At 40.6% G+C, this 25987-nt stretch overlaps 1 protein-coding gene across 1 annotated transcript; it reads right to left on the reverse strand.

Annotated features, from left to right (window-relative positions):
• Positions 1–7551: 7551 nt before the first annotated feature.
• Positions 7552–10367, reverse strand: LOC111921845 (protein REVEILLE 1). The gene is made up of 5 exons (XM_023917420.3): positions 9867–10367; positions 9110–9299; positions 8954–9015; positions 8539–8835; positions 7552–8442 (listed from the first exon to the last, which is right to left on the reverse strand). Exons 1-5 carry the CDS (start codon positions 9888–9890, stop codon positions 7933–7935), a joined length of 1083 nt encoding a protein of 360 aa, XP_023773188.1. The 5' UTR covers positions 9891–10367; the 3' UTR covers positions 7552–7932.
• Positions 10368–25987: the final 15620 nt, after the last annotated feature.

Below are 25987 nucleotides of genomic sequence, written 5' to 3' on the forward strand. Positions count from 1 at the left end.
GGACAAAAGTGTCGTACGCCATCTTGTTGGCTTGAGGTTGGGAAAAAGCAGTTGATGGGACCTGAAATAGTCCATCAGACTGCTGAAAATTTGAAAGTGATTAGTGAGAGAATGTTAGCAGCTCAGGATCATCAAAAGAGCTATGTTGACAAGAAAAGACGACCGATGACTTTTGAAGTTGGGGATTCGGTTTTGCTTAAAGTCTCGCTGTGGAAGGGACTTATAAGATTTGGTAAAGGGGGAAAATTAGTACAAGGTTTATTGGACCGTTAAAAGTTCTTCAGAGGATTGGGAACCAAGCTTACAAGCTCGAATTACCCGAAGAACTGAATGGAATACATAACACTTTCCATGTGTGTTATCTGAGGAAGTTCACGGGAGAAGTTCCCGCCATGATTCCACTTTCGGAATTAAGAACTGATGAAAATAAGAGGTTAATTGAAGAACCAGAGGCAATCGTTGACCGTAAGACTAAGAAGTTGCGACGCAAGATGTTCGAATTAGTGCTTGTCCGTTGGAAACATTCGAATGGGCCAAATCTCACTTGGGAAACGGAGAGTGACATGATGAGTCGCTATCCACATTTGTTTTTTGATGTGTGATTCCGGGGACGGAATCATCCTAAGGGAGAGAAAATTGTAACGCCCGTGTTTCTAGGCTAGGCATTAATATTGATGTAACAGTTTAGGTTAACCTTTGTAACTCATTTTGAAATAATATAAATGTATTATTAGAGTATTATGTGTTTTATGCTTAATTGTGTGACTTATATGAATTAAGAATAAAAATAAGCGGAATAATAAAATATTAGATAAGCCTGATATCTATACATGAATTTGTAGTGGTCATTACGAGGATTCCGAAAATATAAAGAATGCCGAAATCCGAGTTATAACGAATGAGTTATGACATGTCGAAGTTTCGCGACATAACCGGTATGACACTGCATGACGTAAATAGTGAGTTTACGATAGAGCAATATTTAGCCTTAGTGATTTAAATGAACTTCATAGAATACGTTAAACCGAGAGCGTGCATAAGAAGAACGTCAAAATCTGACTTCGTATGAGGAAGTTATGATTTTTCGAAGTTTCGACTTAGCAGTATGCAATCCAAAGTTCGAATATGAGATCAGGTGATTTCTAGCCGAAACAATCTAAACGATAATCGAAGATCTTGTCGATAGTAATGCAACGGTAAAAAGACAGACGAAAACGGACGTCAGATGAAGAAGTTATGAATTTCTAACGGAGTTTTCCTGTCCCGGCCTACTAAAAATAATATAATAAAAGTTAAATTCAAAATTAGCCGACGGAGTCTAAACGAGAGTTGTAGAGCATAATCTCACCTACGCGTGGATATAAAGAACGTCGAAAACGGAGCTCGTATGCGAAAGATATGAATTTACGAAGTTCGGGGCACGAACTTCCACCTGTGTCAGAGCTCACGACGTGAGCACAGTGTTCACGACGTGAGCAAGTGATGGACGTCTTCCAGGGCAAGTGGTCATTTAAACCAAAAGGCCCGTGAGGTGCTAGTTACAAAAGGCTCGTGAGGTGTTGGATTAGTACAATCCTTTTGAATGCAAAAAATAGTCACAAATGACCATTTAAACCAAAATACGAAAGATAGTTTAACCACGGTAATAATTTTCCATTATTTTAACCCAAACTTGAATATTTCTTACAAAGCTTTGTTCAAAAAGAACACAACTCAATTAAATATTACATTAAAAGATCATAAATATGAAATTTATTCGTGTCCAATAAGAAAAAAATCATGTTCTTTCAACACGTATTCCCTTCCATTACTAATCCAACATAGCCACGGATTACGTTGTACACCTACGGTCACTGTCTTGATGTCTTCCTCAAGACACATAAAATAATTAACGGCACATATTTTTTGAGAAATCTATGAACCAGAAACATATTAGCGGCCCACATTCGGTCACTTCTTATCTTATCATTCCTCTTGTAATTTCATTATTTTGTAGTAATTGAAATCTATTTCAGTAAATATATACATTGTTTCAAAACAATAAGTTTAGATCTAATAATTATTATTAATTTCTTTGAGCCGTATCTTTGGATCAAAAAGTTCAAATTTTATCAAGCAAATGATTTCCATAGGTTCCATAAATTTGTAATACCTGAATGCTACATACGGATCAAGATATTTCAAGGGATAATGACTTGAAAATGTAACAAATTTTCGATTTTGTTCACATTTACAGGGGCGAAGCCAAAATTCAAGGTTAAGGGGGGCTTATATTGAGCTCCCCAAATATATCGGACAATAGTGAAAATTTTATAAAAGAAAAAAAAATCATATAAATAGGAGTTATATACCATGTTGGTTAAATGAAAATAAAAGTTACACTTATTATACTAGTTAATCGGAGGTAAAAGTTTTTAGCTAAAAGAGTTATTAATGACACCAATTAAACTAAATGAAGGGAAATCAACAATTTAGATAAATGGGTGAATTCGGTGATATTTTAGTTCATCGTAGAGATTTAACTTAGTCATATTTATTGCCACATTACTTTTCTATATAATAATTGAAACTTTAAAAGAAAATGGAAGGGGCTTAACATTACAAAAACAAACCCATGGGCTTCAAATTTATCCAAAATATATTAATATACTTTAAAGTTTCTATAGAGATTAAGAGGGGGGGGGGGGGGGGGGGGGGGGGCGGCAAAGCATCCGGTAGCCCCCTACTATCTCCGCCCCTGCACATTTAGTCACTAAACTTATTTTCGTTCTCTATTTGCTACTGAACTATTGAAACTGTTCACATTTTACCCTTATGACCAGTAAAGGGTTACGTAGGCCAGCATATAGCGTCAATGGAGTATCGTGTCATCCTCAAGTATCGCCTTATGATCCTTTTATTTCCAGCTGATGAGACTTGCCCCGTTTGTCGCAAGGCATGCTTGGACTTCTTTGGGGAGCATGCAGTTCATTGTAAAGAGCTCTCGGGTTTCAAGTACCGACACGATCTAGTTAGGGATGTTCTTTTCGACATATTTAGGCGTGCTGGGGTTTCTGCAAAGAAAGAGATACCTGTGAATTTTATGACTGACCAATTGGAAGGAAGATCAACATTTAGACCAGCTAATGTTTTAGTATTTGGATGGACTGGAGGAAAACATGTATGTGTGGATCTAACTAGGGTTTCCTCTCTTGTGGGCTTGGGGAGTGGGGTTTTCAATGTGGGGTAAGCTGTTTTAAAAGTTGTATCAAGCAAAGTGACAAAACATGAAAAAGCGTGAATGAAAAATCAACACACGTTTATATCCTTTGCATTTGATACTTTCGGTTTCCTTGCGTTAGAAGCCAGGGGCAGACCTAGGGGTGGTGCACGGTGGCATCGACAACCCCTAACTTTTCTGGCCGCAGTGGAAAAGTTTTCGAAAATTTTCGAAATTTTTATTTTTTCTACTACCGTGTAATCCCTAACTCTCTCGTGCAACCCCTACTGTAAAATCTTGCGTTCGCCCCTGTTAGAAGTTGTGGAGTCACTCAATAGTATCCAACTGACTCCAAGATCTATACATGTTTTTAAATGAATTAGTTTTGTCATCCAAAAAGGGGTTGCGGCATAGCTTGTTGCTTGTTTACCCGCTACGTCTATGTAAAACTTTCTTATTTATTTAATATATTTTTGTAACGTCCCAAAATTCAAGACTAAAAATTTCTTTTAATAAAGTATCACTTAAAGTAAAATCCTCATTTCAAAACATAAACAGAGTATTAGTTTTCAAAACACATGTTCATTATCAGAGTAAAACATTCCCAGGCTGACTAATCTATGGTGTGTGCCATGCGATCATCCCGAGCTCCATCATCCGCTACCGGAAGTACCTGAAACCAAAACTGAAAGCCGTAAGCACGAAGCTTAGTGAGTTCCCCATATACCACATACCATACAAACCATTCATAGCCAAGAGCTATACATAACCGACTTATCCATAATCAAATAAGGTGCTATGTGCCAAACATAGTCTTGCCATTATGCCACGAGCCGCGCGTGGTCTTCCTGGTCAAGCCTGGGCCGCTCCCTGGGTCTTACAGACAAGTGCCAAGGGCCACCCCCTGGTCTTACAGACATGTGCCAAGGGCCACCCCCTGGTCTTACAGACATGTGCCAAGGGCCACCCCCTGGTCTTTTATGCAAGTATCACAAAGACAACCGTACATACTACTCTACTTAGCTAAACAGCATACAGTGTGCCAGAAACCACCTCCTGGTCTTTCATATATAATAGCATACAATGCGCCAGGAGCCACCTCCTGGTCTTTCATACATATTGCCTAGGGCTAACCCCCGGGTCTTCCAGTCATCCATAATAACATACTGTGTGCCAGGAGCCACCCCCTGGTCTTTCATGCATATTGCCTAGGGCTAACCCCCGGGTCTTCCTATCATACATAATAACATATTGTGTGCCAGGAGCCACCCCCTGGTCTTTCATGCATATTCTAAATGGGTCGGCATTGGTGCCTTAGACCCATACAAACAGTGAGGAGACTTACCTCGCACTGCTGAACTCTGCTGATAACCTCTGGCTACTGACCGACAACTCTCTGAACTCCTGCTCCACTCGCTCCCCGAGCTACCAATGTCAAAGCAACACTGAGTCTAACTGACCCCCGAAAGACAACCAAGTCAACTCAGGTCAAAGTCAAAGTCCTGGTCAAAGTCAACCTTCCAGGTCAACCCTACTCGTCGAGTCACCCTACTGACTCGCCGACTTCATAAGTCCACAGTCCTTCCACTCGCGACTCTCTACTCGCCGAGTCTACCGATTTCTGAGTCCTGACCTGTCCAACTCACCGAGTCTCTAATCGACTCACTGATTCAAGTCTAAACTCGAAGGATTTGGGGGTTTCGCGACTTGACTCGTCAAGTCTAAGAACAGACTCGCCGAGTCCAAGACAATCTTCATCCAACTCGCCGAATTGTTCTTCCAACTCGCCGAGTTCATGCCCAACTTCATCCGACTCGACGAGCTGTTCATCCCACTCATCGAGTTCCTCCTCATCTTCAAGCTACTCGCCGAGTCCATCCGGTCCTTCATACATGCAGAGGACTTTTGAGTCATGCAGGGACTCAAATATGTAGATCTACCCTTCCCAAGCCTATTCCTCACGTAAAGTTGCAAACTTTACGTGCAGAGAAAGAGATCTAAGCAAAATACACCATAGACTAGGGTTTAAGGCCAAGGGGATTCAACATTGACTCAAGGGCTGATACTTTATGCTTCTCTAGTCCATAACACACTTGGATCTGAAGTAGCAACTCCAAATCCGGCTTCTAACTCGAATGGGTGTCAAACCATGGCTTAAAAGCCCCAAATCTCACAACCATGGAAGATCTAAAGGAGAGAGAGACGACTTATTACCTTCAATATCTCATAAAGGCTCCACAAACTCCAGATCTATAGTCCCTTCTTGCTCCTCCAAGTTCCTTCTTCCTTCTCCAAGCTTTAATGCACCTTCCAAGGCAACAAATGGCTCAATCAAAGGTTATGACGACTAGGGTTTGGTATCCAGGGCTGAAGAGGCAGTAAGGGAACCCTAGGAAGAAGATTAAGACGTCTATATAGGCTCCAAGTCCCGAATTTAGGGTTTTCCACGCACAGACCAGACTCGCCGAGTCACCTTGGCCTACTCGCCGAGTCGGTCACTTACTCCTCGGCCCGGATCCCGCTCGGACTCGCCGAGTCCCCCTTTGGACTCGCCGAGTCGACCCCTAAACTTAGGGTTTTCTTTCCTTTCTTGGCCTTCAAAACTTTGGGTGTTACAATTTTGTTGAGGAAAAAAATCGTTAATAAATAATAATAGTCTCTAGTTAATAAACTAAGTAAAATATTACTTAATAGCGTATATCTACAAAACCAAAATGAATATTACAAATACCATGTAAGAATTGTTAAGAGTGTAAAAGGCGATATATATTTAAGTGATCATAGTCATATTCTCATGGACAACATCTGGACAAAAAGTTAGCCTATTTTTTATGTGTAAGTTTTTTATTTCTAAATCAATATTAATTCTCATTTCTGTCTAAATTTAAGCGTTTTACATGAAGATTTAGGTTATCCCAAATGACTCGTAGTTATTAGAGGTTGCTACTGAGATGCATATAGTGGAGTCTAGATATTGAACATTGCTAAGACGCATGTATCGAAACCAGATAGTGAAGGTTGTTACTCAGGCACATGTTATCCAATCAATTAAACACCAACTTCCTATGTTCGAGTTGCCAACAAATGCACAATAACTATATTTTTATGTTTGTCAAATTTAGACATGATCGTTGAAATCTCCCCTAAGTCCATAAAGTGTTAGGGTTTAAGTATTCAACTAGTTGATACGATTCCTTCAATAATGTAAAAAATGCAAAACGACGAACAAAACACAATCAATTTACATAGTTCACACTATCAGGATTATCGGTTGCGTCCACAACAAACACGAGAGAGAGAGAGAGAGAGAGAGAGAGAGAGAGAGAGAGAGAGAGAGAGAGAGAGATTTTATTGCTTTATGCCGAATGATTGTCTGATACATTAAGAGTTACCTAAAATTGTCAATAAAATCAAGCCCAAAAAATATGACGAAACTAGCCCAAGATGCTTTTTGATATTGTTTCTGGTAAAGAAATTAGTGTATGAAAAATGTAAATTAGTCTTCTCAACTTAACAATAAATTAGTCATACATGATGTTTCCAACCATATCATCCAACAATTGCCAGAAACTCCTCTTTTCCATTCTTAAAACCCCGAATGATGGGCACTCTTTATCACCGCCTCCTTTTTACTACCTTGATCATCGTGAACCTGTCACAATATATTCTAACTTCTACTATGTTATCTTTAACATTGAAGGACAACTAGACACCACATCATTTCTCTCCTTCTCACAGCTTGAACACCATAAATTCTACTCGTTACACTCTATGGATTGTGCCCTCTTCCATTACTCCCTTGAATACAAGCAAAATCAACATTCATTTTTAAACTTGTCAATTTCTAACAACTTTGTGTTCAAATACTCTACGTTCAAGGTCCATATTTAAAAACATGTATCATATGTTCAACCTACACCTTCCCACTAAATAAACAACTAAAACCCCTTAAAAAGCAAAAAAATAACTACCACTTATTTGCAGATGTTCAAATATTGAATATGATACTTTAATCATTCATTTTGCATAATGGCATCAGTATCGTTCATTCGATGAGCTTTTCTAGCGGGATAATTTTAACTCTTAACGCCATTGCTTTTGGAGGCATGAACTTTCATGAATGTTCATCTTGTCTTCAAAGAACCAAGAAACTTGCAACCACCTACATTATTTTGTTCAAAACACACCTTTAAGATGGTTTGAAAGTCTTAATGGTGATTTTGAGCATATTATCGTTATCATAATCAATTGTGGTGAAGAGGATAAACAACTCGTTCTAAATAAAGGTTGCATCAAACATCAAACAATTTAACTGCCATTGAAATTGGTATCCATTGATCAATCTAAACACATCGAACAATTTAACTGTCTATTGACTTTCATATCCATTAAAAGTCGATATAACTTAGTTTAAACTATGCATTACGATGCTTTTGACATGTTTTACCAAAAGTGAACACAATAAAAAATAGCATAAAACCCAAACTAAACAACTACAACTACAACTACAAACACAAGTCAGTTACAAATTCATTTAATTACCAAAAATTAACAAGAACCCATAAACCAAAAAAAGGTGCATATCTCCTTCCCTTTATACACTTCTTCTCATCTCAAACAACCCCTGTGCACCATCCACGTTAACTTATCCCAAACAAAGAGATATCATTTCATCTCATTTGAAAAAAAAAACCCGACCCATTAACCCATTAACCCAATAATAGCCCAAAAGACTACAAGCAAAGTCTTATTCTTTGTTCTTCCCTCTCCTCAACACATCGTTTATATGGTACAAACCCTTTCATACACGTGTCCTTTTTCTTGCTATGTTGCTTTGTAAAAGCCGATCTTTCACTTCCAATCAACAAAAAAGGCTTTTTCTTCTTCTTTTCGTTCTCATAATCATCCTCTTCTTCATCTTTCCCTCCAACGCTTTCGCTATCACTACAACCCTCCATGTTGACCGGATTACACAGTTGTTGACCTAAAGGGTAGGAGGACACGTGTCCATACACACCCCACCAAGGCGTAACAGAAGGTGAAGATCTCACAACTGTCGACTCCATATTCTCATCGAGAAATTGCATGTAGTACACAGGGGCCCCACATGGTAAAGAACTAATCGGCATTGTTGTGTTCTTTTCCTCATTTTGATTCGAATCTGTAATCACAACTGTCTTCCCAAAAAGCTTCAAACTTTGAGTCGACCCGAAATCTTTTTCTTCACTACAAGACTCCATTTTCTATAATTTACCAAAAACACAACAATTAGACATTCGTTTTATACAATTTTATCAAGATTTGAACAAAAGATGAAAGAAAGATTCATAATTGCGTACCATTGGAGGAGGAGATTCATTTTCTTCGGGTGAAGATTCGGTATTTGGAGAACCCGAATCACCCAACCCAAATACATTCGACCCGCCCGCTGACAAAACCGAAGTTGGAGACTGATTTTCCTGATCCGACCCGGATGAATTCGGGGATGTTGACCGGGCATGTTGACCATGCCCACCCGTTTTAATTGGGGCAGAAAGCTTACGAGGGTATGGATGCATTGGCTTCCGTTTTGGACGAGGTGGAGGGATTTCAATCGGTTTGACTTCACTCACATCACCGGTTGACTCACGAACAACCTAATTTTCAATTAAAAAAATTATTAGATAACTAAAATACTTCATTGTAATCATTAAAATTATCATGTACAAGTATCGAGAATGAAGAATGTAATAGTCGTTTGTATAAAGTATAAACCTTAGAGAAAAATTTTTGGGCATGGCTTCTAATTTGAACTGCAGTTTTGGTGCCCACATGTTCTGCAAATGGGAAGTGTTTGATGAATTTAGTTTTTCAATTTGCAAATTTAAACTATAAGATTTAAAAATGGTGGAAATTTAATGTTGAAATTACCTTCAATTCGTCTCCAAGCACGTCCGTATAGCTTTAAAGCTTCTAGAAACTTTTTGTGTTCTTCTTCAGTCCATCTTTCTCTTTGTTTTGTGATTGTGTAGGGTTTTCTGACTTTAGGAGCGTAATCATCTTGTGATGTGAATTGGTCGTTTTTATTGGTGTTTGAATCAGAGCCTTCTTCACTTCGATCCTACATTAATCAAGAAACAAGGGATTAAGATCGAGAAATTGGGATAAATGAGTTTGAATCGAGTTTTTTTATCCCTCTTTTTCTTACTTATCTTTCATTTACATTTAGTAACCCCAAATATCGAAAATCAGTAAAAGTCTAACGAATGATTTGTCATAATCTTGAGTTGATTCATGCTATAAATCAATAACCCACAACATAAACAATGTTTGATTAGTATACAGATTTGGACTCTTAATTGAGTTAATAAGTTGCTAATCCTAGAATTATCAAATTAAAATCCATGAACTCCTAATATAATTTGAAGCAATTGTCTAATGTCTACCAGTAATCAAGATTCAAGTCAATCGAATCTCATTAAAAATTTGCTTTTTGGGGGATATATTATTACTTTTATAAATAATCCATAGAAGAAAATCAACATCATACATACAAAACCCTCTGTTTTTATAGGTGGGATTGAATCAATAGCAAAAAAAAAACTAAATTAAAAGACTAAATCCAATGAATAAGTACAAAACTAAACTGTTAATTAAGGATTTAGGAAGATTGGGGACTTATACATACCTCAGCCATGCTTTCACACACCATCGTAAATTCTCCAAATTCTTCGAAGTTTTCTCCACAGTTTCCTTTACCAACGCCTCAATCAAATGAATATACACGAAAAATCACAGACCCATTTCCGGATCTAAACGATTCATCAAAGATATCAAACTCCTCAATCGAATACAACCCAACCCGACCCGAGACGACCAACCGACGAAGAAACCCACCGGACCCAGATTGAAACCCAAACAGATAGCCACAATAAAGATCCGAACTTCCAACGAAAACAACAATCGGTTCCAAGAAACAAAACAATCAAAGCCGCAAAAGAGAAATTAGGGCTCTGAAAAAGACTTCCCGAGAAGAAAAAACGGTTTCCGATGACCGGAGACGGCTGGTTATCTCCCAACGATCTCCAAAAGGAACAATCGGAAAACCCAAAAAGAGATTTTGAAAGAAATTTAGAGAGAGATTGAGAGATGAACAGAGGAGTGTGGTTTGTGATGAACTCAAAGATATGAAGGGGAGTAGTTTTGTATTCGGAGGAAAAAGGTAGAAAGCGAAGAAGAGGGTGACACGTCAGATATTAATTTTCTGTCTTTTTTATTTTCTTTTTGTAGAACGATCCAGAAATTGGTGGAGTTTTGTGGCTAGCGTTCAAAGAGGGACCTTAACACGTGGCTGTCGTCTGTCACTCACCGAAACGACACCGTTTTTCCTGGTCAAGTTTTTCTCTCACACAAATGCGGAAAAAGCGTAAAAAACCTAACGGAATATTAAGTTACTGATTTTAATGCATGTTGTACAAGTTGTTAGGCTTAGACATTTTTGGATTTTGTATTTATCAAATGTTTTTATGTTTTTTTGATAAAATTGTAATTACAAGAAAAAAGGTGGCGCGTGTAGGTGGAGATAAGAAGTGAGCTGTAGTCGGGAAATGGTGTGGGTTTACGTGTCAAGATTCTTGTGGTGTGTATGAGTTTTTGCAAAGATCTAAAAAATATTTGCTTTTTGGATATTTTATTTGTTTTTTTTTAATGTAAAATAGGAAAAAAAAATTGTTTATTATTATTATTTTTTTTAAATTATCATTAGGTTATTTTCTTAAGAAGGTTATATTACGTAAGGTTTTTATTGAAGAATATGTTAAAAAAATTTTAAGATATTGAATTAAGTTAAATAAGTCAATGTTGTATTTTTAGTTGTAAGATAATAGAGCATTAAACTAAATATAAGAAGAGTGTTAATTAAGAAGATAAGAAATATGTCAACCAATTAATATTTTGATATAGACAAGAAACAGATTAGATAAAAAAATATGAGCATAGAAAATAAAACAATACCAAATATTGGAAGATAATAATAAAGAAAAGTCCACTTGTATTTTCTGGTTTTCTTGTGACAGGAGATTTTTTTATTTTATTTTTTTAATTGGAAAGCACTTCATGTGCTTTTCTTAATGGGAAACTGTATTTGTTTTTATTAGATTCTGAAAATTTTAACATATTTAATGCTATATAAATATATTATCTTGTTTGTTTATTAAAATAGAGTGTGTTGTTTAATGTGAACTTTTTTAAATAGTTAAATAATTATTAAATATCAGATACTACTTATACAAAGAAAAGGGTTGTGTTTGGATAATAGTTTGTACGCTCTTGTTGAATTATTGTGTTTTACCAAATAAGAAAAAATCTTTAAAAAATTATAATATTTTACCTTACTTTACGAAAAAAAATCAAATTAAGGGTGTGTTTTGTTCACTAGAATGGAATAAAATTTAGAGGAAAATAAATCTAATTACACTACATTTTAGTGTTTAGTTCTAACTTTGTAGGATTGAATTGAAATCATAAATGAAATAACTTTTCATTAAATAGAGGAAAACACTTTCCTTCAAGAAGATGACGTAACTAATTTTCTATTATGAATTAAAATGACATTTTACCTTATTATACTTGTTTTATTTCACAACATTACATCAACCACCGCCACCAACATCACCTTCACCATCTGTAACATTCGTTTCAAGTACATTTCTCTTTTTGGCTTTAAATATAAAAAGTTTGTAGTCTATGTCCCTACGTGGGGTGTACCTCGCCGAATCTTGGACACGGGGGTTTTCCCCTAGTAAGTTGGGCGTACTCAGGTCAGGTCCAAACCCTAATTTTTAAGGTGTGGATCCTATTTAAGCATCATTAAAGACCATGAGGCTGCCCCCTCGTCAACCCCCATTCCCTTGAAGACACCCCATGAAATCCTAGGTTCCATTTGTCTGAATCTTGAGTTTTTGAGTGATTTTAATATGTTTTGGTGCATCTTGAAGAAGAAGAAGAAGAAGCTTGGTGAAGGAGCACTGATTGAGTTGGAGCTTGTGGATCCAGGGTCTACTCATATTTCTCAGCTTCCAGGAGGTATAAAGTCTTGACCTTGGTTATTCTATGCTTAGATCTAGGACTAGTTGAAATTTGAGCATATTTAGGTCCCATTGATGAGTTCTTGTGAGTAAATGCTACTCTAGAAGCTTTGAGTGGTTCTTTTTGATAATGTTGAGGTCCTTTGTTCATAAAGTTTGTATCCTGATAGTTGTGGACCAACCAGTCAACCATGCTTGGGTTAATGGTCATTCTATGATAGTAGAATGCTAGATCTAGGGTGTGGACCTCTTGGAGCCATGCAAAGGCTTAAAGCTATCGACTTTATGAATTAATACCTTTATTAGAAATGGATCTGAGTTTGGACATTAAGTTCTTAATGCATTAATCCTTTTTGATGAGAAAAATATGGTTGACCAGTATGTTGGGTGTACTCCTAAGTACGCTACGCATATTGGGTTATAGTCTCGATGGTTGATCAGTGTTAGCATGTGGGGCATAAGCTTAGGGTACGCGCGACGTACTCCCATAAATGGGCTTAGGGCCTTTTGGCCTATTTTAGGGTTCGGGTTGCTAATGGTTTGGGTTTAACCTTGAGAGGGTAAAATGGTCTTTAACCCTAAGAGTTGGGATTATTGATTTAAACTCTCGGTTATTGTTTATGGCCTAACGGTTAATTAGGGTTTTATTACTTGTGATTAGTGAGGGGATTTTCCGGTTCAACAGCCTGAGTGTTATTTGTTTATCAGCAGATCGAGGTGAGTCTTCTCGTTGTACTATAGGACACTAGGTGTCATTACATGCTTGTTGTTTGTGTGACGCTTTCTTGTATGCTTCCATGTTATGATTTCCGAGCGGGGCTCGTTGTGTGTATGATATGTGGTATTTTGGGGAACTTACTATGCTTTTTGTTTACGATTTAAGTTTTGTTTAAGGTACTTTCGGTTCGAAGGGGAAGGGCCTAACTTGATCGGAGCATATCCACCCACGTTTCTGTAAGTTTATGATTTTGGGATTGTACTTTGATAACTGTTTTTACTTTGACATATTTCTGGATGATTGATATGGATATTTGATGGTTTTGGGTTGAATTAACAATGAACTTTTTTTACCTATGATTTTTATGATGTTACACCATCACCACCACCACCCACCACAACCACCACCTATCATCATCACCATTGTCGCCACCCACCACTGCCGCACCACCACCACCTACCACTGTTATTGTCACTACCACCGTCGCCGCCACCTACCATCACCACTTCCACAACCACCACCTATCATCACCACCACCATCGCTACCGCCACCACCACTGTTATCGCCAACACCTACCGCCACCGCCACTACCACTACCCACCACCAACAACAACAACACCTACACCGCTACTATCACCGCGACTGCCACCCACCTACCGTAACCACCACCGTTACCACCGTTACCACCACCACCACCACCTACCACCGCTACCATCATCACCACCATCACCTACCACCTCCACCACCACCGACATGAATGTTCAATTAATTAAATGAATATATACTATTTTACGCTTCGACGGTGCCCTGTCAGTTCCGTCGCGAAACTTCGACGGGTCACAACTTCTTCGTTATAACTCGGATTTTGACGTTCTTTATATGTACGGAACCCTTGAAACATATACTAAAACTTAGTTAAGATTAATCTTTCTAACTAATCTTCCATCAAAAACTCATTTTTGATGCTTATTGTAATTAAATTGACTAGCCCGGATCTGCAGTCGTTACAATTATCTCCCCCTTAGGACGATTACGTCCCAGAATCATCAACGAAACAGGACTCACATGATGAATCCATACGTTACCTCTTCATCCTAAGTAATAACCGAAACTTTCATGTTTCTTCGAACGAGTGTCTAACTCTAAGACTTCCTGACTGCAGGCGTTGCTCGATCTTGCACTTGCTCCCTATCTCACGTTGGACTCCAAATTATGACCTTCAAGTCACAATTTCGATCCTCACTGGATATGAACTTAAGATAAGCTCTTTTATTACTACAATGGAACGATGTGTCATATTCTAATGACCTATCATCGTATGATGCATCGCTTGGACTCAGGTCTCTTAGAGTCTTCCAGAACATACTATACTTTCTTTCATGTTCTAATCTCATCTTAAAAGGTAGCATTTCTAGCTACAAGACCCCGTTGCGATACCTCTATTGATCGCTTTGATTAATTCTTATGTCTTAAGTCAGGTGCTACATCGAACTTGGTTCTCTAAACCACTTAACATACTCATCGGAGTCGGACTCAATTTGATATGACCACTAGGGTCGGAATAACAATCATCTTCTTAGTCATTACCGAAACGATGGTAACGACATATTTGAATAAAACGAAATCAATTACTAGCTTCTTGGTAACCTTGTGACTTTCCCTGATCCAAGCGTGAGTCCTGTGCTTCCGGTAGTATAGGCCTCTACTACCATTCTCACCTACTCATACTCGTCCGAAGTATTGTCTCGCAGCTTTCCAAGATACTATCACAAAAACAATTTTAACACATAAAAATGTGTCCAATCAATCATAAAATTTTCTCTAGACTCTAATAGGATTTCTTCCATGTGTATCTTCAATAATCAATTCTGCTGCAACTCGGTGGTGAAAATTCCAGAGGGTTTAGACGTGTAAGCCTTCTCATATCCTCCATTTACTCAATTCACTACGAGTCTTCACCATGACATTCTATACACCAAAGCAGGCGTTCAATGTATCGAGACGAGAATATAGATAGAGGAGGGTTTAGACGTGTAATCCTCCTTATTACTCCGAAAAGTTACATGCCAGTTCTTATACTGTAATTAAACGTTTAGAAATCCGAACACATAAAGTTTCCATATCCGGTCGACAACAGGCCATAGATTCGATCATACATTTAGCATCATAAATCATTTAGTAGATAAAAGCATGTTAGGCATTTTCCCTAAATAAGCTAGTGCTCACACCTCACAATCATCGCTTAGCATTCTAAGTTTAAGTCTTAAAATAAATCCATATTTCTAGTTCGCTTAAACTAATGCTCTGATAACAACTGTGACATCCCCATTTTCACGGCCGGAAAAGACCGATTTTATTTAAGCTTTGTGAAAATCAGAGTACCTCTTTTAATAAAAATGTTGCGGAATTTGTTCCCAGAAAAACACGATAAATACGTTATCAAAGCATTTCCGAAGAAACGTATTTTATTCATTTTAAAACATTTGGGATGTCATCGTCAATACAGAAACATAGGCATAAACAGAACTTACATTCATTTATACTAGCAATCTATATCTCCTTAATCTCTCAGTGTAATGTAACTTCGTATCGACACCTGTGATACAAATAAACCGAGTGGGTCAGGTTGGGAAACCTGGTGAGTATATAGGGTTTTCAACCCATAATAATATGATTATTATGTTTAATCATCAAACAGTTAACCCAATTACTCATCCCCATAATCTCCTTTATTCTTAAGGATCTACCCTAAGAATCAGCTATTTATTGTTCATTCATTCCTAAGGATTATCCTAAGGAATATGTATGAATTCCATCGTTGTCAATGACACATCTGTCAAACACAGCTGCTAGTTCTGTCAATTAGGCGCAACTACCAAAATTGTGACATTCTCTACGAGGCGCATCTGCCATTATTGTCCTTTAGGCGCATCTGTCGGGGTTATGAGGTTCTCTATTAGGCGCTTCCGTCGGTAGAGTCCTTTAGGCGCATCTGCCAGGGTTATCTCGTTTATCGACAGTGTCGTTTTCGAGAATCTACTCGCAATACATGTCAATGGGTTTTTAGAGTACACCGGTGAACACATCGTTCACAACACCTACAGGTTGCGAGCCTGCTGGTGTTCCACTGGACTGTCTAGAATAGTCCGTGGTTGTCATCCATACTCTGCTGAATGATGGGGCCATCATTTGGGAAAGGCTTCTCACATCGTCCACCTCTCACCGTTACCTCATGATCTATATCACCTCTCAACTCATATTTCATCTATTACATCTACCCATGTCTTACCCCAACAATTTCATAGATATAGAATACATATACAGTTTAAATCATTTAACATGTGTATAAAATTGTTCATCCAGCATAGATAGCAAGTACTCAGATAATATGTACACATAGCACGTAGTTTATATAAAATACTTCATATCTATGTGTAAGATGAAAGTAACTATGCATTTACCATTTTTATAAAAAAAGATGGAGAGTTGACCTCATGACAAGAAAGTTTCATCCTTTCCCATAAAGGCTTTTATCCAACATACCTCTAGGCTATTACCTAACATGTAACCATTCACATCACCTTGTCCCACCCCCACCCTCCCCCCCACCCCCACCCTTCCCCCTCCCCGCTTAAGGTTCGGCCGAGAGGCCTTTTGCCTTTCTCGTTCTTCATAATTCTTCAATACTCTCTCGAGAACAAGCCCCAAATTCTTCCAAGATCTTCACCTCCAAGTTGGTTCTTAAGATTTTTGGTAAGTGATTATTGTTCATCTAGTGATTATCCACATTTTTATGCTAGAATCATCTCTTTTACACACATTATTATGTGTTAAATCCATAGGATAAGATCATCTCTCAAGGAGTTCTTCAACCACCTTCACCATCATCTCCATATCCTACTACAAACCAACTCAAGGTGAGATTCATACCCCCATTTTTCGAGATTTTCATGCTTTTAGGGGGGGGGATACAAGTCAAAAGTTGTTTATTCTACAATGCTTGCATGTTTCATCCTTTTGCTTAAGTAGACAACATTATTTGCACAAAACATGAATATCACTAACTTTTATGCATTTACTTGTGATATGTGAGTTTAGTCAGGCAAAGTTAAAAAGAAAACAAACATATTCTATGATACAAAAATCATAAGAAAAATTATGAGTTGTAAAACTACCGGTTTTTCCTTTGTTGGAAATATTTTTACTAAAATGTTGTTTTTCTAACAAAAAAAGGGTATACACTATACTAGTTCTAATATTTTGGTGGGTTACGACCCAAAATATCATATTTGACCTTATATTATGACAACAAAGGAAATAACAACTTTATATTTATATAAAAGATTTTATATAAATAATCTCAACAAATAAAACAAATAAACTATAATTGGTATAGTTAGGAGCCACAAATTACACTATCATTCCATATGACTCAAATAATTATTTAAAGGTATAATTACTTTCATTTACAAGAAAAATGAGTTTTCATTTCACGTAAATCGACTGATACAATTATGTGAGACAGTTACCTTCACCGTACCTACCATAGTACACATTAAAGTCCAGAATTATAACCAGAGTCTCTTGTAGGGAGAGCGTGACACTTGTGTATGGATCTATACGGGATTGACAACCCCGCACCTAAACTGTTAGCTACGGTTAGACCGGCAAGTCTGGGTGACACATGTCATAACAGTTTCTGACGCCCGAAGAACGTTGTTCAGGCCACTAGTCGTATTAATATGGTTATAATAACTTACATAGAATATCGACAACACATTTGATTTACGGGCTAACATACATTCAAGTGATTTTATATAAAATGATAAAATTACATAACACTGCTTTCAGTACAACATTACTTACATTTTTAGTTTTGGGTTAAGACTTACAACTCATTTATAAGAGAATATTGGATTTTCTAGAAATTTACACTACCTTTTTACAGAAAACAGTTGCAAACTCCTTCGCATACAAAAACGCTTATGAACTCACCAACTTAATTGTTGACACTTTTCAAAATCATTTGTATTCTTAGGAAACCAATAAACAGGTAACCACGAGGATTTTTGGTGGATAGGACACTGTCGCATCTCATCTATTCATTTTTATTATACCCTTTTGTTATCATGTAAACAATGGTTTTGGCGAACAAAAATGTAAACTTATTTAGTATTCAATGTAATGGTTGTGATGCTTTAATCTCTATTATTCAATTGTTATGATATTGCACATGAAGTCATCCGCCCCCAGACGTTTCCGCCGTTCTGGTTTGGGGGTGTGATATATTGGGCCATTTCGAGTATTATCCATGGTATGTAGGGTAGCCTTTCGATTGGATCTACCAGAGGAGCTCAGACAGATTCGTAGCACCTTTCATGTTTCTCAGCTACGAAAGTGTGTTGCTAATATTTCAACAATGGTCCATTTGGATGATATTCAGGTTGATGATTGCCTGAACTATGTTGAAAGGCCGATGACGATTTTGGATAGGAAGACAAAGTCCTTACACAACAAGGTGGTCCCATTGATCAAGGTCTGGTGGCAACATCAGAAGGGTGCTGAATGGACTTGGGAACCTGAGGCAGAGATGCGAGAGCACTACCCTGAGTTATTCTCAGCATCGCACTTCGAGGACGAAGTATGATTCAAATGGGGGAGAATTGTAACACCTTGATGTCAGATATTTTCCATTTCCACCCTATAATATGAAATTTGTTGAAAAATCTATCCCGTTGCTTATTTAAAATGAAAAACATGTTTTGTAAAGTACGATGGACGTACTCAAGCGTACGCTGGGAGTACATGGTCGGGGGTCAAACCCAAATTTTTAGGGTTTGAGCCTTATTTAAACATCATTATCCCCTCAATACCTTTTCCCTTATCAACCTCTATCTCCCAAATCGTCCCTTTCAAACCCTAATCCATTGTGTGAGCATTTTTTAGCTTGAAAGTGTATGTTTGGTGTTCTTGAAGGAAGAAGAAGGAAGTGGAATCATCTTGGAGGATCAAGGCATCTTGGATCCAGAAGTGTTTCACCCTCAAGCATCCTTTGAAGGTATAAAGTTTGAAACTTGATGAGTTATTTGCTTAGATCTTGCTAGCCTATGGTTTGTGTTCACTTTTGGTCCTATAAGCTTGGTATTCATGAGTATGGATGTAACGTCCCAAAATTCAAACTAAAAATTTCTTTTAATAAAACATTACTTTAAGCAAATTCATCATTTCAAAACATAAACAGAGTATTAGTTTCCAAAATACATGTTCGTTATCAGAGTAAACATTCCCAGGCTGTCTAAACTATGGTGTGTGCCATGCGATCACCCCGAGCTCCTCCCTCCGCTACCGGAAGTACCTGAAACCAAAACTGAAAACCGTAATCACGAAGCTTAGTGAGTTCCCCACCCTACCACATACCATGCATAACCACATACTACACATACTGGGCCACGCCCCCTATCTTGGGCCTCGCCCTACCCCCGAGCCTCGCCCGCTACAACGGCCCCGCCACTCCAGGCCCCGCCTGGCTTCGAGCCCCGCTCGGATACAGATCTGTTTCACTTAGGCCTCGCCTGTCACAGGGCCCCACCCACTAACATATAATAGCACATAAACATATCACATCACATCACATAAGCTAAATACATACTAACAGATCTTGTTCTAAGGCCTCGCCTATCTCTGGGCCCCGCCCGTGTCCTGCTACTGATGAGTCATGGAACCCCGTCCATACTCCTGCTGATAGTGAGATACGGGCCCAGCCCACCCTCACCCTTTCCCTAACTTGGGCCTCGCCCCTGCTCTATTGCTACTGAGATGTGGAACACCATCCACACTCTGCTATTGGTGAGATACGGGACCTCGCCCACACCCACCTGCCTACCAGGCACATATAAGTATCACACAGACAACAAGTATAAACTATCACATAAAACATTCCTTGGGCAACCACCCTCTACTATTGGGCCTCGTCCCGAATATCATACTAACATACTGTGCCTAGGGCTAACCCCCGGGTCTTCTACTCATAACTACATTGGCCGACATTGTGGCCTTATACCCATTCACACAAAGGGAAACTCACCTGCACTGGCTGAACTGGCTGATGAACCCACTAGCTGCTGCACGACAACTCTTTGAATTTCAACTCCACTCGCTCCCTGAACTACCAATAACAATGCAACACTGAGTCTAACTGACCCCCGAAAGACTACCAAGCCAAATCTGGTCTAAGTCAAAATCCTGGTCAAAGTTAACCTTCCAGGTCAACCCTACTCGTCGAGTCCACTTACTGACTCGCCGAGTTCTTATGCTCAAAGTCCTTCCAATTGTGACTTGACTCGCCGAGTCAGCCCCTGACTCGCCGAGTCTGCTGATTCCCGAATCCTATCCTGTCCAACTCACTGAGTCCTTGCTCGACTCGCTGACTCGAGTCTCAACTCGAAGGGTTTGGGGTTTCACGACCTGACTCGCCGAGTCCAAGACAACCTTCAACAGACTCACCGAGTTGTTCTTCCAACTCGCCGAGTTCCGGCCAAACTTCATCTGACTCGACGAGCTATTCATCCCACTCGTCGAGTTCCTCCAAATCCTCATGCTACTCGCCGAGTCCACTCAAAGGACTCGCCGATTCCATTCAGAACTCCATACATGCAGAGGACTTTTGAGTCATGCATGGACTCCAAACTGTAGATCTGCCCTTCCCAAGCCCATTCCTCACGTAAAGTTGCAAACTTTACGTATAGAGAAGGAGATCTAGGCAAAATACACCACCAACTAGGGTTTAAGGCAAGGAGGCTCCATAATCAACTCAAGGGCTGCTACTTTATGCTTCTCAATACCATAATATGCTTAGATCTGAAGTAGCAACTTCAGATCTGGCTTCTAACTCAAAATAATAACATTATGGCTAAAAAGCCCCAACAACCACACATAGATCTAGGTGAAAAAAGGGTCCAGGAACTAGTTTATTACCTCCAAATGCTCAGAATGAACTCACAATCCCAGATCTATAGTCCCTTCTTGCTCCTCCAAGTTCCTTCTTCCTTCTCCAAGATTTAATGCACCTTCCAAGGCAACAAATGGCTCAAATAGAGGATATGGTGGCTAGGGTTTAATGTTCTGGGTGAAAAAGGCAGTAAAGGAACCCTAGGGGAGAGAATGAGGCGCTTAAATAGGCTCCAAGTCCAGAATTTAGGGTTTTCCTCACACGGACCTGACTCGCTGAGTCCACTTGGCCGACTCGCTGAGTTGGTCACTTACCCCTCGACCCGGATCCTGCTCTGACTCGCCGTGTTCCTCCTTGGACTCGTCGAGTCGCCCCTAAAAATTAGGGTTTTCTTTGCTTTCTTGGCCTTCAAAACTTTGGGTGTTACAACTCTCCCCCACTTAAACTAAACTTCGTCCTCGAAGTTTGCCATCGTCCACCGCCTGCGATCGGCTTCCAAAACCCACCAATTATCCCAACACCAGCTGCCTACCTTCGCTGGTCTTCCACCTGGTCATTCTAACTAACATAAACCTCGCGGATAAAACCTCGGGTCAAACCTGACCCTGAACAACTTAGAAGCACAACTTACTCCATCGACAATCCTTCTGGTATTTTCCGAGTACTGCACTTGAACTCATAGGGGTTGACCCCTTCTTTCCTTACGTGATTCCCTTACCTTCCTAAGGCGATGCTCCATATCCGACTATTCCTTCTGTCACTGTGAAGGCCCTATCCTTCACTAACTCCATCACCCCCGCTATTCCCAGTACAGGTCATCACCGTCAGTAACCACTGACACTCCTCTCTGCCAAAACTTGGTGCCGAGCACCCCTCGATTCAACTAACTGAATTTCCACCATATACTGCTTACCCGCAGTACTACTGACTGAAAATTCTGCTATTCCTTGTCTGCCTTCTGGATGAACTGAGACCACCTACCAACCTATCAGTGTCTGGATTACCGACTCCCACCGGTAGCTAGTCCCAACACCACCACTAGTCGCTCCCAGCGACTTCCAAAGAAACTTCGACCACCTATAACTGCTCAATCAATTCTGCCATTCAGGCACTACAAACCTGGGATCCCCGATCCCGTAACTTGACACTAAGGTCCCTACCAGGTCCCACCTGTGCTGCTAAAACTCACGGGCCTCGCCCACGGGTCCCACCCGCCTCTATCCTTCTAGTCCCACTAGTCTAATCACTCTCGCTCGGGCCTCGCCCACGGGTCTCACCCAACCATACTACTGAGCAACCCTGCTCCAAGGTCTCATCTACACTGCTAATCTCATACGGGCCTCGCCCACGGGTCTCACCCAACTATACCCTGAAGCGGCCTCTCCCAAGGTCTCACCTCTCTAGGGCTATACATGCAACTCCCTATCATTCTCATCCACTACCCATTCCTGATCCCTATCTGATCACTAGGAAATAAGGGTCTCGCCCCAACTCCGCTAACGAAGCTACTAAGGAATGCTACGACTTACCCGTAGTCTTATGTCACCATCCATTGATGACTGCTAGTGAATGCTACGGCTGCCCCGTAGTCTTACATCACTTCCACCACTGACTGCTAATCCGAAGGCACCCACGTGCCATTAGCTCTCAAGATCCTCATTCTGACTCCCCCGAGTCCTACGGCGATCCACAACCTGAATTCCCAACCACGTACTAACCATTACCACCACACGCACTAGCTGATGGGGAGTTTCTCAAACTCCCAACCCTGAAATCCTCAATCCATCGAACGTTGAACTACTTCCTTTCCTTCTCGGAGGTCGCGCACTCATTCTGGGTCTGCGTGCTCCTACCTTTGCACACTCGGAGGATTCTCCCCCACTTCAATCCTGCTTACCCCTTGTTGCTCAATACTAAAAAGAAATCCCAATACTTGCTACCATTCCATAATCAATCTGCTGAGGAATCAAAGCTTACCATAGCTAGGGATCTAACCAATCCATTTCTAACACTACCCAACTCCGATCTAGCGTGACATACCAAATCCCTCCCAAGCATGCTACAGTTACTGCATCCCATGCAACCTTCTCCAATAGGGCACATCCCCTCACTACCTTTCGGATATCCAAAGTATGCAGATGGCATATAACTCGATCACAATCAACCTCTCAAAAATAAAATATTCATACCGATAATGATGCAGAACCATAACAATATAATCATGCACAAATAAAAGAACTGAAAACAGAAATCGCATACCTGCAACGTCCGGTGCTTATCACGCCTCTAAGGTAGTCATTTGAAAAGCTCTACCTCCCATCGCAGGTGCCTCTACCCGGCCCTGACGGCCATCCGTGATCCTCAAGGTTGTAGGGGCGGGTGCCATCACCCGTCCTGCCGAAAGCAAACTAGGACACTGGGCCTTCTTGTGGCCCCGCTGGTTGCAGTGAAAACATATCAAGTCAGATCCCTACATGGTGGTAACAGTACAATCCCTGCTGAAATGACCAGTCCGACCGCATTTCAAACAGCCAGACTCGTCACCGCTACCACTCCTACACGCACCCCCGTGCGCCCTGCCACACTTCCCGCACTGGCTGCGGTCCTGATAATCCCTCGACCTCGAATCCGATCCCTTGGGCCTTTTGCCGAACCTGCAGCTACCTGAACCTCATCCGGCTTCCTCTTCCGGAACTGTTCCAAATCAATTTCTCTCTCTCTCTAGCCCGAGAAATCATATCTTCCAGCGTCTTACAGCTGGATCTGCTCACGAACTCCCTGATGTCATCCCTCAACATCTCATGGTACCGGGCCTTCTTCATCTCCTCATCCGCGACATACTGCGGTACAAGAAGAGCCCTCTCCCTGAACTTGGCGGTGATCTCCGCCACAGTCTTAGTGGTCTGCGTCAAATCCTGAAACTCTCGTGCCAACTGCTGCACCTCAATAATCAGTGAAAACTCCGCCCTGAACCTGGCCGAGAAATCGCTCCAAGTCATCGCGTCCAACGCGGCATCATCCCCCAAAGCATGACCAATCTCCTCCCACCAATCCCTCGCTCTGTCCTTCAGAAGACAGGAGGCGAGTCTAACCTTGTCCCCCTCGGGACACTTGCTCGTACGAAAAGCGTTGGCAACATCAGCCAACCATCTGCTGCTAGCAATGGGGTCCCTAGCCCCATGGTAATCTGGTGCCCCGCAAGCCTTGAACTCTCGAAATGTCAAGGTATGCGCTCCCATCAAAACCATCATCTCAGTACGGAAGGCTCCCAACCTCTCATCCAAAATCTCCAATATACCCTCCTTGACTGTGCCAAAGATCACAGGAGTCTGACTCAAAATACTGCGCGTAACCTCGGCGGATATCAACTCCCTCATTCGCTCCTCGAGCTGCTCGGCCCCTGAACCCGAGCCTGATCCCTCTTCGGCGCCTGATCCGCCCGCTGGTCTCTATCGCAATGTCACCATACTGAAAATATAATACATTCACTATCAGAAAACTCATCACTGCTGCGAGACCAAACACACTCCCTACTAGGTTCCCGGTCTTGTCTTGGCCTTTCCCGAATCGAGTACGGATCCTCTGCTTTCAGTAGTACGGGCCCATACTACCTTCCACATCTATCCGTACTTTCCTCAGGAATTGCTTTGACTCCACCGGGTCCCTTATCCACTACTACTGCTCCCAGCACTATCTCATCCTAGGCTTACCCTAGGGAAACCTCTGACTCAACTCAACCAGTCCTCAGCTGCTGAAGGTCTCCTTGTGATGCCAATTAGCCATCACCTGGATACCATCAGATGTGACGAGGCTCAGATAATCCTTCAAGTAAAAGACTCGTCCCTACAACGGTTGGACTCAGACAAGAGCTGCATAATAGGGCCAAATCCAGCACTCTGAGATTTTTCAACCCTGATCACATGTGACGTGACGTATCCACCTAATGGCTAACTCCCATCACTCAAAATCCCACAATGCACAAAGCAAGCAGCATTCGGACGAGGGGAAAATCTAACCACAACATACTCAAGCAATCATATCCAAATAGCAAGAATCCGAACTAGCATGCAACACAAACTCATAAACTCAGGCATAACATAAACAGGCTATCCTACTACTGTCTAATCAGCACTATCATGCAGCTCAAACACATATAATAGGCACATAAGGCATCATTCCTAGATCCTTAGTCCTAATCTAGCATGTTGTTCTATCAACTGATAATCAGAACATAAACTTGTATGGGTATTTTGGGGTACTTACTTGAGCTCGGCTGATTGCATGCACCACACCCTTTTCCTCTTTTCAAAGTTCCTTTCTTTATGAATTCTTTTTGCTTTTCTAAAACTGTTTTCTTTCTCAAAACTCTCTTTTTACAAAACTGTCTTCCATTTTGAAAACTTTTATACCAATCCCTTAGTTTGAGTTCAGACACACCCGAGAGCATGTCTGAATCCCTCAAACCAAGGCTCTGATACCAACTTGTAACGTCCCAAAATTCAAACTAAATTTTTTTTTAATAAAACATTACTTTAAGCAAATTCATCATTTCAAAACATAAACAGAGTATTAGTTTCCAAAATACATGTTCGTTATCAGAGTAAACATTCCTAGGCTGTCTAAACTATGGTGTGTGCCATGCGATCACCCCGAGCTCCTCCCTCCCCTACCGGAAGTACCTGAAACCAAAACTGAAAACCGTAAGCACGAAGCTTAGTGAGTTCCCCACCCTACCACATACCATGCATAACCACATACTGCACATAGTAGGCCACGCCCCCTATCTTGGGCCTCGCCCGCTACAACGGCCCCGCCGCTCCAGGCCCCGCCTGGCTTCGAGCCCCGCTCGGATACAGATCTGTTTCACTTAGGCCTCGCCTGTCACAGGGCCCCGCCCACTAACATATAATAGCACATAAACATATCATATCACATAAGCTAAATACGTACTAACGGATCTTGTTCTAAGGCCTCGCCTATCTCTGGGCCCAGCCCATGTCCTGCTACTGATGAGTCATGGAACCTCGTCCATACTCCTGCTGATAGTGAGATACGG

The sequence above is a fragment of the Lactuca sativa genome, chromosome 3 (assembly GCF_002870075.4).
Source record: "Lactuca sativa cultivar Salinas chromosome 3, Lsat_Salinas_v11, whole genome shotgun sequence".
In the NCBI taxonomy this organism is placed as follows: Eukaryota; Viridiplantae; Streptophyta; class Magnoliopsida; order Asterales; family Asteraceae; genus Lactuca; species Lactuca sativa.

Excerpts from the sequence above, each read along its gene's own strand:
- LOC111921845 (XM_023917420.3), bottom strand. The coding sequence starts at position 9,890 with ATGGTGTGTGAAAGCATGGCTGAG. Across the intron at positions 9,016-9,109 it reads TGCTTGGAGACGAATTGAAG|AACATGTGGGCACCAAAACT; the intron begins GTAATTTCAACA and ends TCCCATTTGCAG. Across the intron at positions 8,443-8,538 it reads ATGAATCTCCTCCTCCAATG|AAAATGGAGTCTTGTAGTGA; the intron begins GTACGCAATTAT and ends GGTAAATTATAG.